The sequence below is a fragment of the Penaeus vannamei genome, chromosome 27, assembly GCF_042767895.1.
Source record: "Penaeus vannamei isolate JL-2024 chromosome 27, ASM4276789v1, whole genome shotgun sequence".
Lineage (NCBI taxonomy): Eukaryota > Metazoa > Arthropoda > Malacostraca > Decapoda > Penaeidae > Penaeus > Penaeus vannamei.
The window spans coordinates 18,545,882-18,560,881 of record NC_091575.1 but is presented as its reverse complement, the minus strand read 5'-3'; the positions used below and the strand labels follow the sequence as shown (position 1 = coordinate 18,560,881).

At 39.4% G+C, this 15,000-nt stretch overlaps 1 protein-coding gene and 1 long non-coding RNA gene across 2 annotated transcripts in view; one reads left to right on the top strand and one right to left on the bottom strand.

The window, feature by feature from the left end:
• Positions 1-15,000, top strand: part of LOC113814105 (uncharacterized) — a 117,455-nt gene that overhangs the window by 89,172 nt on the left and 13,283 nt on the right. The gene's annotated exons all lie outside the window — the stretch shown is intronic.
• On the bottom strand, positions 6,485-11,693 carry LOC138866905 (uncharacterized). Its single transcript, XM_070140875.1, has 5 exons — positions 10,883-11,693; positions 10,537-10,745; positions 10,198-10,505; positions 6,911-10,110; positions 6,485-6,821 (listed from the first exon to the last, which is right to left on the bottom strand). The coding sequence occupies exons 1-4, from the start codon at positions 11,691-11,693 to the stop codon at positions 7,710-7,712; spliced, it is 3,729 nt and encodes a 1,242-aa protein (XP_069996976.1). The 3' UTR covers positions 6,485-6,821; positions 6,911-7,709.

Genomic DNA, 15,000 nt, shown 5'->3' with positions numbered 1-15,000 from the left:
AAATCTCGTATGTTAAAGGATTTGAACTCGTAATATTTTGGGAAGTGGAAGGATAATGTGGAAGAATAAATGGAGAGATAAGGAAATAGGTAAGAGAGGAAGATAGGAGGGAGGAATTGGAGGCGATTGGAGAAAGGAAAGAGAGGCAATAGAGAGAAGATAGCAATGAATAGAAAAGTGCGCGATAAAAGAGAATTAAGTAGCGGGAGACAAGAACGGAAAAGAAGAATTGTATGAACGAATACGAAATGAAAGAACAAAAAGAGAGCGAAAAATTAAAACGTCGCGAAAAGGAAGAGGAAAAACAAAGGGGCAGAGGAAGAGCACTTGAGAAGAGGGAAAATTAGCAAGAGCAACATCAGAATCTTCTCGGCATAAAATGAGGACCCCTATAATGTAGCTGTTGCTGTTGTTAATATCCCATAAAAGCTAGAGCCGGGGACTTGAGTCGAGTCGCTGAGTCAAGGGAGCGAGTCGGGGAGGCGAGTGTGCGAGTCAGCCAACCGGCCAACCAGCTGCTCCTGCTGACGAGTTATGCTTGCTTCTCTCCTTTCCTTCCCCTTTTTCCAACTCCTATGCTCATTCCCTATGACCCTTCTCCCCCAATGGTCCTTCCTTCCTTCATGGTCCTCTCCTCCTACCCCTATGCCCCCCCCCCTCTTCCCCATGTCCTCCCTCTGTGGCCCTTCCGCTTCCATGCCCCCCATGGCCCTCCCTCTGGTGCCCCCCCCTCTCCTCAATTCCCTGGCGTCTTTGCTTCTCAAGTCTAACCAAGGGATCTCTCACAGGCGCCTCCAACTCCTCCTGCAGCGTCCCTGTGTCTCCTGCATGCTTTTGTCGCTTGTGAGCTCTTGTGCATGGCGGCGAACAGTGTGTGTGTGTGTGTGTGTGTGTGTGTGTGTGTGTGTGTGTGTGTGTGTGTGTGTGTGTGTGTGTGTGTGTGTGTGTGTGCTTATGCGTATGCGTATGCGTATGCGTGCGTTTATGTATCTATGTATTTATGCGTGTATTGGTGTGCATGTATCTGTGTTGGAAGGTTTTGTTTGCGTTTATGCGTATGTGTATTTTACGTAATCAGGTGATTCTATGGTGCTGCAGGAATACTGCATGCGGTACTGCAACATAAGCGACCAAACTGACTGCAAAAGTTACAGAATAAAGCCGTAATTTCACGAACTTTCCTCGCGTGTAGATACAGATGAAAAGTGACCTAAGTTAGTAGCTGCAGCTTAAGTGGCGGCTGTTCTTAATAACATCATCACGCTATGATACACCAGAAGCAGGGTGTTTCCCTCATACTATCAAAGCCAGGCTCACACACGCACACACGCGCTCACACACACACACACACACACACACACACACACACACACACACACACACACACACACACACACACACACACACACACACACACACACACACACACCTGATTTTGATGGAAATCTAATGTCATATATCGGATACGTATATTGAAAAAGTCCTTTGAAAATGTATTAATTCATCTCTTTCCTTTATCCGAGTGAGAGCATGTGTAGGTATTAAATCTCTGTCTTTTACTGCATATAAATATTAACATAAAGTAGGCCTCGTTGCGTTTGATGCTGTCAGGTTATTTCGGGTCAACAGGTAGAAAATAAACAGTTTTACTACTTTGCCTTCTGAATTTAATCACGATAAGTAAGTCCTGGCCGTAATTGGACTTATGTAATAAGGATAATAAAAAGGAGTTCAGAGGTTCGTGATCTGATGTTTGTGTAGACTTGATTACTCTGGATTACTGGTTGAGTTGTGGCTTGCTCCCGCCAGTTCGCTTGGGAAATTGTGTCCATTGGTATACTTGCATATATTACAGATATGTGTAGATATACGTACGTATACATATATACACACTTATGCTCACGTGTATATATATATATATATATATATATATATATATATATATATATATATATATATATATATATAAGACACATTATAAATATGCATATATATATTTTTATCTATATATCTATTTATATATAGATTCTCTCTCTCTCTCTCTCTCTCTCTCTCTGTCTCTCTCTCTCTCTCTCTCTCTCTCTCTCTCTCTCTCTCTCTCTCTCTCTCTCTCTCTCTCTCTACGTGTGTATAATATATATATATATATATATATATATATATATATATATATATATATATATATATAGTATGTCTTTATATGTATCTGTATATATCATTCTCTCTTTCTCTCCCATCCCGTCCCACCATATCTCTCTCTCTCTTTCTGTGTGTGTGTGTGTGAGAGAGAGAGATTGTGTATATGTTTGTGCGTGCGTGAGCATGTGTCCGTGTCTCTCTTTTCTAATCAGTCGGTAAGACCGATATAGCTTTCTTGTTATTCCCGTGTCTCACTACTTTCATCCTCGTACACACTTTCGGGGATTCGTAATTTTGTCCACATCCAGCAGACCGTATATGCGTGTCCGTGTCCGTGTTTGCGATGCATTCCATCACCGTTCGCTATACCATTCAATAACCTTCCACAGAGCAACCTCCAGTGCCTGTACCATCAAAGGAAGGGATTGCGAGGCATTGGGAGAGATCTGGAGGGGAGGCGGAGATTAAGAAAGGTCGGGGAAAGGGGAGGAGAAATGAAAACCGAAAAGATAAGAAGAGAGAGAGAGAGGATATAAGAGGACTGGGAGCAAGGGAACGTTTTGTTTACCTAGGCGGACATGTAGACCAGCGTGTGAGTTTATCATTGTATATGTTTCTGTTAATTTGAGATATCTAACCCTCCGGTCAGTTTATATATATATATATATATATATATATATATATATATATATATATATATATATATATATATATATATATATATATATATTATACACACACACACACACACACACACCTATTTATCAATATATTTGAACTATCACTCTAATCGTACAATACACTAGATATCCCGTGCCATTCCGCGCATGCAAAAGGCTTTCAAATCCTCCATCATTCCATAAAATGCCGAAGCAGTACCAGCAAGTACCGGGCGGGAGTACCAAGGCGAGGTGCTTAGAAGGGCGAACGGTGGGCGGCCATGCGACCCATTTGAAGTGCGCCCGAAGAAGGGGACGATGGCGGGTTTTCACTCTGTTGTTGGGGAGCGAGGGACTCCGGGACGATGGCACGGGAATGTCGAATCGTAGGGTATGGGACATTTTGGAGGAGGGAATATTTGAGAATATAGTGTGGAGTATTTTGTTGGTGATAATATGATATTGGAAATGTTGGAGACCATATGATATTGGGAATTTTGTTGGAGACAATATGGTATTGGAAATTTTGTTGGAGATAATATGATATTGGAAATTTTGTTGGAGATAATAGGATATTGGAACTGCTGTTGGAGATATGATATTGGGACTGTTGTTGGAGATATTATATTGGAAATGTTGTTGGAGATGATATGATATTGGAACTGTTGTTGGATATATGATATTGGAACTGTTGTTGGAGATAATTTGATATTGGAACTGTTGTTGGAGACTGATTTTGATATTTTGTAGGAGGCCATGTCATAAAGAGCATTCTGTAGGAGAAAGTTTAATGTAAAACAAAGATGTAGATTTTTATTTATATATCTATTTATTTATTTTGTTTAGGAGGAAATATGATAGAACATTTTGTTGGAGGAAATATAATATAGAATATTTTAAGAAAGAAAATAAAACGACATTGTAAAAGAGGAAATATCAACTGGAACATTTTATAGAAGGAAATATAAAATAGGATAATTGTTGAGAGTGTATTTTGTTCTTGGTTATCGTCATGCATGTGTGAAGATTAAATTAAATTAGGAAATTAAGTGTTTTTATGTATTAAAAAAGGGATTAGGATTTGTAGACAGAGAAAGGGGGAAGAAAAGAAATGTGAATGAGAAAGTGTGCGAGAGAAAAATATAAGAGAAAAGAAAAATAGATATATGAACACAGCCAGAAAAAGAGAGAAAATGAAATGGAAATGAGAATAAGGGCAAGGAAAAGAGAAAACAAAGGAAGACAGTGAAGAACAACCCTCCTCCCCCCCACCCCCGCACCCCCCTCTCCCAGGCCAAGAGGCGGCGTGTTCCAAGGGACTTTGGGAGCTTCGAGAGAACTCACAGTTAATGTTCGTAATTTCCGGAGGGAAAACGTGCTTACTTTTTTTTCTTTTCTTTTTCTCTCTCTTTTTTTTTACGTGTTTGGTTATTTTATCATTTTTGTTTTAGTTTTTTTCCTTTGCATTTGCCATTTCAAAAAATTCTGAATCCTGAATGCTGCATTATTATTTTTCTATGACTTCAGGGTTATGTTTTATCTTTTATATATTAGCATATTTTTTCTTTATTTGTGTTTCTTTAGGGATCTCTGTCAACTATGATGATACTAGTTTCGTTAATGTAGAAAAGAAATTGTTAATGATGATATAGCTTGATAATGTTATTGATAATGTTATTGATAATGATATGAAAATGCTAGTTATGTCAAGCCTGCTAAATTTTTAAAAATAATGATAGAAAAACATGAAAACTATAAATGTTCAAATGTATAAAGTGGTGATCATTTCATAATGTCAATATCGAAAATTTACTCGGGAAACGAAGACCTTATATTCAAAAATCCTGTTTCAAAATACACAAATCTAACTTTTTAAATGAAAAATTTCATAGTAACAGCATTTTGTACAATGCATTGCACTTGGGAGATTCTTTAATAGCGTCCGCACAGTGTTCGCTAAAATTAAATGGCCCTCAGGTCGTAATAATTTCATTTAATCACAATTTGTCAGTAACTTGAAGCTTTTTTTCTCTCGGTAAACAGACTCATCACTAAACACGAGCTTTAACACTATTCGTTCTAAACCCATCTCTTCCCAATCTCTCTTTCTCTCTCCTTTCTCCTTCCCCCTCCCTCTCTCCTTTCTCCCTCCCCCTCCCTCTCTCTCCTTTCTCCCTCCGTCGCTCCCTCTCTCTCCTTTCGACCTCCTCTCCTCCCTCTCTCTCCATCTCTCCCTCCCCCTCCCTCTCTCTCCATCTCTCCCTCCCCCTCCCTCTCTCTCCATCTCTCCCTCCCCCTCCCTCTCTCTCCTTTCACCCTCCCCCTCCCTCTCTCTCCATCTCTCCCTCCCCCTCCCTCTCTCTCCATCTCTCCCTCCCCCTCCCTCTCTCTCCATCTCTCCCTCCCCCTCCCTCTCTCTCCATCTCTCCCTCCCTTCCTCCCACTCTCCGTCCTCTGATGGAGAGCTATTAGATACCCGTGATAAGTGCAAGGGCGATTAGAAGAACGAGAATAATAACGATGTGAAGGGAAATGTGTAGAAAAGAACAAAAAAAGGAAGGACGACCTATCCATCACTCTTCTCTCTCTCATCTCTTTCCATCACTCTTTTCATAATACTGCTTTTACACCCACTTTCAACCCTACCTTACTTGACCTTTTACTCTCATTTCCTACCCCCTCTGCTTTTTCTCTTACCCTCATATCCTCCCCCTCCCGCCTCATGTCTTTCACTCCTACTTTCATGGCCAACCTCTCATGTCTTCTACTCCCTCCCTCTTGACCTCTCCCCATGTCTTTTATCCTCACCTTTATGACCTTTATGCCTGTCTTTCGCTCTTACTCTCATAAAGCCCCTTCTGCCATATACTTCTCTCAGTACCTCTCCCCCATGTCTTTCACTCTTACCCTCGTCCCCGCTCTTTCTCACTCCTACCCTCATAAGCCCCCCCCCACCGTCTCACTCCTATCTTCATAATCTACAACCATGTCTTACTTCTATCCTCATAGTCTCCTCCAATCATATCTCCTATCCTCATAACGCTTAGACCTATGACTTTATTTTCCTATTCTCATAACCACCATTCCGACTTTCCCTCATACTGTTACCTCCCACCAACTTTCTTTCCCACTCCTCTCCGAATTTCCTTCAAACCCTCATAACTCCCCATCTAACTCCGAGCCAACCACATCCCCACACCCCCCCCCCTCCCACCCCTTTTACACACGCAGCGAAACACACTTCAAACTTTCTCCGATGGACAGCCTGTCGGGCCTCGTATCACGGCCGAAGGATTTCCGATTTGACGGCAAGGCAGTCTCTTTTTTCTTTACTTTCTTCTGCCCCTCTTCTCTCTCCTTTCCTCTCTTTTTTTAATTATTATTATTATACGCTATTGTCGTTTGTCTGTCTCTGTCTCTTGCCTTCCCCACCATCTCTCTCTCTCTCTCTCTCTCTCTCTCTCTCTCTCTCTCTCTCTCTCTCTCTCTCTCTCTCTCTCTCTCTCTCTCTCTCTCTCTCTCTCATTTTCTTTCCCTAGTCTTTTTCTTACCTTTATCACATCTTCGTACAGCGTTTATACACTAACCAAAAAAGCTAATAAAAACTGACTAGATGACGAGGTGAATGAAATAAGTAATTCAGGTTGTATCTGTGTTCATTCATGTACGTGTGTATATTACACGCGTATGTGTGTGTAAATGCCAAGATCTTTTCATTTCATAAAGATTTACTAATTTTGAGGATACAAGTAAACAAATTAAGAACCATTAATAAACAATTTATTCACAAACTAAAATTCACAGAAAAATAAATAATTTTACAATGTCCATTCAGTTTAACAATAAATAGAAAAAAAAATCACATCCCTTTTCATTTGGATTAATAACAGTGTTCAGTCCAGCAAAGTCCACGGAATCTTGATTTACTGCAGTGGTCACTGAACTTGAATAATCTTCCAAGATGATAAAGAATTAAAAATGAAGCCTCCGTGCCTGGCCCTTGGCAACAGTAGGTTCTGCAGCCTGTCAAAGAATATATATATATGCACTGCATAAACCAAATCTCGAACATAAATATCCAATAAAGAAATAATACGGGGAAAGCACCTCACCTCACGGCAGTGGTCGGGTCGAGTGAGGACCCCTTGTACCCACAACCCCACACCAAGGTTCCCGAGCGAACCCGGATTCGACTACAGGATTCGCACGAAGCATTTCGCTCGCCACGTATACAGGCGAGCGAAACAAATTAAGAAAAACAAAAATAGCCGAATTTCTTCACACGGCTCCCCCAACAAGTATCTATCCAATAGATAGATACAAACCAATGAGGCAAAAAAATAGAAACTAAACCAGCTTTCCACTTTAGTTAGTAACCAGACACAATCATAACAGTTGGACCTCTAAAATAATCAGTTTTCTTCTAAAGAATGGGACCTTTCAGGGAGAAGTTAAATCAAACCTAGCAGGGAGAAGTTAAATCAAACCTAGCAGGGAGAAGCTATAAAATGTAAACAAAGAGGTAGCAAGCTCTCAGTTTTTATTCGTCCTCCAAAATAACTGGTTCACTTCATAATGAGAAGTGAGTATGTGTGTTGAAATCATAAAAGAAACAATCGTCAATATTGTATTACTAAATACAAATCAAATCTGGTTGGTTACTTTAACTTAATCAGTGAATTTTCTACATTTCAGCGAGTGGAATTGTAGTGTAACTCAAAAGTACGTGGTGTACACATCAAAGTGAAATAACTTCAAAACTGCTGATACTACGAACATGAAATCATTTATTAAAAAAAAACATAAGACTGAAAATACTATCAAATTAACTGTGAAACGTGGTAAATTAGAAATTAGTGATTTCTTTCAACAAAACTATATGAGAATGAGAGTTCCAGACTTCAAGTGTAATTAATTTCCGGAACGACTAAGGAGATCCGCTCCAAGATTATCACGCCCTGCAACGTGAACCAAACGGAAGCGATAAGGTTGCAAGCTTAACGACCACCGTAAAAGTCTGTTATTCGACCCCTTGAATTTATTGATATAAATTAATGGCTTGTGATCCACTTCCAGGATAAATTCTTGACCCATTAGGTAATATCTAAACCGGTGGATACCGAACATTATAGCCAAGCCTTCTTTCTCAATAGTTGAGTACCTCTTCTCTCTATCTAATAGTTTCCGACTAGCGTACGCCACAGGAAATGGATGACCATCGACGTACTGTAGAAGAACAGCTCCAAGCCCAACATCTGATGAATCTGTTCGTAAGACAAAAGGATGGGAAGAATCAGGTAACTTTAATACGGGTTTGGAAGCTAATGCAGCTTTTAACTGTTCAAATACTTCAGTCAATTCGTCCGTCCATTTCAGTGGTTCCCTGACATTTTTACGCAACAAATCAGATAAAGAGCTTGTCATTGAAGCTGCTTGTGGAATAAACATTCTATAGAATGAAATCAAACCAAGGAAAGATCTTAAGGTCTTCTTTGTGCAAGGAGGAGGTAGATTAAGTATAGCTTCTATTTTATCGAGTTTAGGATGCAAGTAGTTTCCATCAAGAATAAAACCCAAGTACTCAATAGACTTAAAGCCAAATCTGCATTTTGATGGCTTTGCAGTGAGGTTATGTTCACGTAATCTCTTTAACACTGAAACAATTGCATCTTTATGTTCATCCCATGTTTTAGTATGGATGAAAATATTGTCAAAATAGAAGGAAACATTCTTTAAACCAGCCAAAACAATGCGCATAAGGCGGATATAAGTGGCACAAGCATTTACCAATCCGAAAGGCATACGACAAAACTCCATAAGACCCTTGTGTGAAGGAAATGCTGTTAAAGGTCTGGCCTTCTCAGAAAGTTTAACTTGATAGTAGGCCTTCGTGAGATCTAATTCAGAGAAGTAATTACATCCTGAAAACTTGTACAAGTCTTCCTCCATAGTGCAAGCTGGTTCAGCATGAAAATTAGTTACGGAGTTAACAGCTCGGTAATCTATGGCCATACGATAGCTACCATCAGACTTTTTTACCATGACTACAGGAGATGAATGGGGAGATGATGATAGTTGTATAATCCCTTGTTCAAGCAATTGGTCAACTTCACCTTCGAAGTGAGGCTTTAGATGTATAGGAATGGGATAAACCTTAGACTTTATACGCTCTGTGGTGTTAACTTCAATATCATGTTCAAGGGTGTTTGTGCAACCTGGAGTTAATGAAAATACATCTACAAACTCTGCAATTACTGAATCAATATCGGATTTCTGTTCTGCTGAAAGGTCAGAACAAATCTCGGGTTGATCACACTCAGGCAAGATGGGCTCTTCTCCATCAGAAGTTAGAGGAAAATTACTATCGCTCAATTCAGTATCTTCAAGAATACAATTCTGGACTATTTGTGGGTTCATTTCAGCATCTATCTTACTTTCCTCGTCCATAACATTAGGTTGGGAACTTGTTGCTCTCCTATGATACTTCTTAAGAAGGTTAGCATGAAGCAACTTCTGTTTTCCACCTTCATCGATAAGATAATTCACCTTATTTCGACATTCCAGAACAGTATAAGGGCCACTCCAAGACATGAGCAACTTGTTTTGATTATCAGGGAGGAGCACAAGAACTTCCTCACCTGGACTAAACTTCCTATCCTGAGATTTCAAGTCAAAATAAGATTTGAATTTAGAGGAACTAATCTCAGCATTTTGAGCTGCAATTTTAGCACACTCCTCCAGCTTGTCTTTCAATTCAATCACATACTGAAAGGAAGATCTAACATCATCTCTCATGGTTGTGTCTTCCCACAAGTCCCTTAAGACTGAAAGAGGTCCCCGGACTGTCCGTCCATAAAGTAGCTCAAAAGCAGAAAACCCAGTTCGATCGCTAGGAATCTCTCGCATAGCGAATAATGTGGGGACAAGATAACGGTGCCATTCTCGTGGTTTGTCACTACACAATTTCCTTAAGGAGGCTTTTAGTGTTGCATGAAACCTTTCCACCCTTCCATTCCCACTAGGATGATAGGGAGTTGTAAAAAGTGGCTTTACACCCAATAATTTATGCAGTTCGCCCATTAGTTGAGAAACAAATTGCCTTCCTCGATCAGACAAAATTTCCCGAGGAATACCGACCCTTGAAAAGATCACCATAAGGGCTTCAGCTACAGATATTGAATCTATCTCTTTGAGAGGCAATGCTTCTGGAAACCCAGTCGCAAAATCTATCAAAGTTAAAATATAACGGTGACCCTCAGAAGATGGAGGAGAAATCGGTCCTACCAAGTCTATGGAGACACGAGAGAAAGGTCTCCGTTAAAATGGGCATGGGTTTTAATGGCACTGGTCTTACCCCTACCTCTACTTGACATCCTTTGACACTTGTCGCAAGACTTACAAAAAGTCTCTGATTTCAGCTCCCATGTTTGGCCAATAGAAATGGTCCCTAATACGCATTTCTGATTTCCGATGGGAGAAATGACCGGCTAAGGGGCTCTCATGACCTACTGCGAGAATGATGGCTCTACATTTACTGGGTACAACCAGAGAAGATTTACCAACTCTTTCACAGTGCTTTGAAGCAACACATGTACGGTACAGCAAACCATTTATTTGCTCATACTTAAACACCGTACCATCACGCATCTTATCATGTTCTTTAGACTTTACTTTTTCCCAAAATTTAGTGAGAGAATGACATTCTGCCTGCAATTTTGCAAAGTCTTCAGGGAGTTACTTTAAGAGGCTCGATCTCCGGCAACACTAAAGGGTGAACCCTTTTTACTTTGAAGGATCTAGTCTGAATGGCACAGGAATAGTCAAGAGGGACATTTGAACGTTCAGTTACTTCAGAATCTGGAGATAATTTGGGACTATATACCCCTGGTACATTTCCAATCAGGACGCTACAGAATTTAATTGGTGCTCGCACCACATCAATCCAACCTTTAAAATAGGGACAATTTCAGGTAGCATTTAGTTTTGGGGAAGTAATCCACCCGGCCTAAATAATCTTCGATCCCCACCAGATCAGCTCCTAGAGAGATCAACATCTGGTAACACCTTGTGAGATACAATAACACATGTGCACCCCGTATCTCTGAGAACTGTGGATACCCAAGCCCCATTCACTGTACCAGCTGTCATGAACTTTGAATTTTCCCTGTCACTTAGACAAAATCCGACTTTGTGAGTTGGAATTGGGTGATATTGCTTGTACGCTAGGGGATTTTTAGGACAGCGAGATCTAATATGTCCAATATCACCACACCCATGACATTTAACAGAAGAAAAATCCCTTCTAAGAGCTGATTGGACTGGAGTTTGGGGCTTTGGAGCCACACTTCTCTTACCTTGTTCAGATGATTGATATGACCTGGGGTAAGCACTATGAGCAGATGACCAATTATCTGACAGGCTTACCGCATCAGCTAAGGAGGAGACGTTATGCTCCTTTACAAAAACACGCAGATCTGGGGAGATAGAAGACATTAGTTGATCTAACAACATAAAATCACGAAGAGATGCAAAATCTTTGGTGATATTATGCGAATCGACCCAATAGTCAAACAATCGTCCAAGCCTGATAGCAAACTGTTCATATGTTTCACCACTTTTTATTTTAGCAGTCCTAAAATCATTCCTGTAACTGGCAGGAGTTTTACTATAACCCCTTAAGAGAGCTTTCTTTAATAACTGGTAATCGGCTGTTGTTTCTGGAGGCAGTGAGGTGTATATATCAACAGCCTTTCCTGTTAACAAACTTCCCAATCTGATAGCATAAGTTTCTTCTTTAAAATTTAACAAGTTAGCAATGCGCTCAAATCTAATTAAGTATGAAGTGATGTCTTCTCCATCTTTTAAAAACTGGTAAACTAGGGCGTGAAGCGCCATCAAAAAGTACAGGATTTAATGAACTATCAGAATTGTTTAACCGAGCCATCTGAAGCTCATGTTCCAGTTTACCTCTCTCTTTCTCTGCCTCTAATTGCTCTTTCTTGAAATTCTCTTTCTTTTGCTCTCTCCTCCCGTGCAAGTGTCTGTTGACTGATGACATACTGAGCAATATCATTTCCTTTAAGGCCTAGTTCCTCAGCCTGAGCTTTTAAAACATCAAAGTTAAGATCTGCCATAATTACAGAATCAAGAATGTCAAAAACTAAAAAGAATCACTATTGACCGACCGACTCAAATTACTAATACACGTTTAATCAATACTAGAGGAGTTCTTCCTCGCACCTAGCAACAAAACAAAAGTGGCCTCAACAGGCCGAACTCACCGACATGACGTCAATACCCAGGACTTTCAGAAGAGTAATCTTCCCCTCAAGAAGATGCACCACACCCTACCTGAAGTCCAACCTATTTTAGAGATTCACCTCCGGGCCCCAAGGACGGCAAACCATGAAGGGGAAACCTTCCCGCAACTTCACATCAAACAAACAACCTCCACGTACTGCCTTACAGCACTGAAAGTATTACAGTTGTTAACAAAATATAAAATGTAAAATGGTTCTACTCGAGAACTTGATCCTCAAAACGAGTAAATCATGAATCCTGGCAAGGTCGCCACATGTAAATGCCAAGATCTTTTCATTTCATAAAGATTTACTAATTTTGAGGATACAAGTAAACAAATTAAGAACCATTAATAAACAATTTATTCACAAACTAAAATTCACAGAAAAATAAATAATTTTACAATGTCCATTCAGTTTAACAATAAATAGAAAAAAAAATCACATCCCTTTTCATTTGGATTAATAACAGTGTTCAGTCCAGCAAAGTCCACGGAATCTTGATTTACTGCAGTGGTCACTGAACTTGAATAATCTTCCAAGATGATAAAGAATTAAAAATGAAGCCTCCGTGCCTGGCCCTTGGCAACAGTAGGTTCTGCAGCCTGTCAAAGAATATATATATATGCACTGCATAAACCAAATCTCGAACATAAATATCCAATAAAGAAATAATACGGGGAAAGCACCTCACCTCACGGCAGTGGTCGGGTCGAGTGAGGACCCCTTGTACCCACAACCCCACACCAAGGTTCCCGAGCGAACCCGGATTCGACTACAGGATTCGCACGAAGCATTTCGCTCGCCACGTATACAGGCGAGCGAAACAAATTAAGAAAAACAAAAATAGCCGAATTTCTTCACAGTGTGTATATATTGCATGTGTATGCGCATATGCATATTGTGTACGTGTGGAAATGCTCGAATATTTATGTATAGGTGAGTCCGAAGGCTTCTTGCTGAAGAAAGCTTAGGGGAAACATAAAACACACGAATATACTGACGGACTTTTCGCTGAAGAAGCAGTATAGCGAAAAGGCCTAAGGCATATTCGTGTTTTTCCTCTGTTCCTCCCTTTGTGTAGGCCTATGTATGGAGTAAGTATATATGATTGTTTGTTTTCATTATTACTGTTGTTATTTTGTTATTATGTTTTGTTGTTTTTTTAGTTTTCTTTTTGTTGTTTTTAATTATCAGGATGTGATGATGGTAATGATAATGATTGATGATGATAATGTTGATAATAACAATGGTCATGATAATATTAGTGAAAATAATAAGGATATTGATCATAATGATCAATGATAAAAATGGCCATGATATAATTATTATTATGCGTATTAAGGGAAGGGGGAAGGGGAGTAACAGGGTTGTCTGCAAGGAGGTAATCAATTCGGAAAAAGGTGAACGACATTCACCGGAACACAAAAATGTCAACAGCAGAATCTGAGGCAGTAATGACATCAGGAATATCTGGCAAGAATGAGGAGTAGTCGGCGCTATCGTAGACCACGCCGTTATCCCACTGGTTATTAATATTGATACTGTTATGGTTACTGTTATTACTATTATTATTATCGTTATTATTATTATCATAAACTCCGCTAAGGAGGTTATGTTTTAGAAGCGTCACTTAGTTGGTTTGTTTGTTCGCTGGTTAACAGGATAACAAAAAGTTATAAAGTTAACCCTATTGCCTTGGCAATAGAGGTAACTACTATTGTTATTACTTCATTACATCCGCCAATGAGCTTATGTTTACGAACGTCACCAGTGTACTTGAGAAAAGAGGTGGTTTTAATGTAATTCTTGGTGTAAATATTTTTATTGCATTAGTGCCTTGGCTGAGGTATGCGCTCTCTGAGTGCTATTATGTATCCTTATCATTACAATTATGATTATTATTATAGTTATTATAATGATTATTATTAATATTGATATCAATAACGTCATTGTTATTGTAATATTGTTATCATTATTATTACTATTTTTGTTATTATTGATGTGGTTATTCGTATTGATATTGTGTTATATTTAGCATTATTAGTATCATTTCCATTGTTAGTATCATATTATTCCTATATTATTCTCAAAAACTATTGGAGCAAATGTAGAGGAGGCCATTTCACCAATGCTCATAAAGCTGTTAACCGTAAACAGTAACAGACAGGATTCGATCTTATCATGAGGTAATAGCCGGAGCTTTGGAAACCAAGTGGAGGTATTTTCGTGCGCGGAATCTTCTTAAAAGAGGCTTTGGTACTACACATTGAGGCAATAAGAGGATCGGACTTCAATCAGATATCATTAACAAGCGCCACTCATCATCTATTATGAAATGGTGGTCTATAATTACCTAATCTATATGGAAAGAAACATGGAAAGGGAAGGCGGGGTGTATATATATATATATATATATATATATATATATATATATATATATATATATATATATATATATATATATATAGAGAGAGAGAGAGAGAGAGAGAGAGAGAGAGTGAGAGGTGGGGGGGGGATTGGATAAGAAACGGAAGAGCGAAAAGGGGAAGAAAAAGGGAGTGAGAGAAAGGAGAAAGAGAGAGGCATGGGGGAGTGAAAGGGAGAAAGAGATGGAGAAGGAGAGAAAAAAAAGAAGGAAAAGAAAGAACAAACGAAAGATAGATGTAAAGAAATAGAATTGTGGGTTTGAGAGAGAGAAAGGGGGAGAGGGAGAGGGAAGGAGCGAGAGGGGAGAGAGAGAGAGATTCTTATCCGAGTACCATATTTCAAGAAACTTGCAACGAGGAACTGTGCATCTTAAGAAACAGGTGAATGGGATTACTTTTTTAGATTGCAACTCGGTATCCACTTACATCAAGCTGCAAGGTAATCTATATGCAAAGCCAATCTTTCCTTTATAT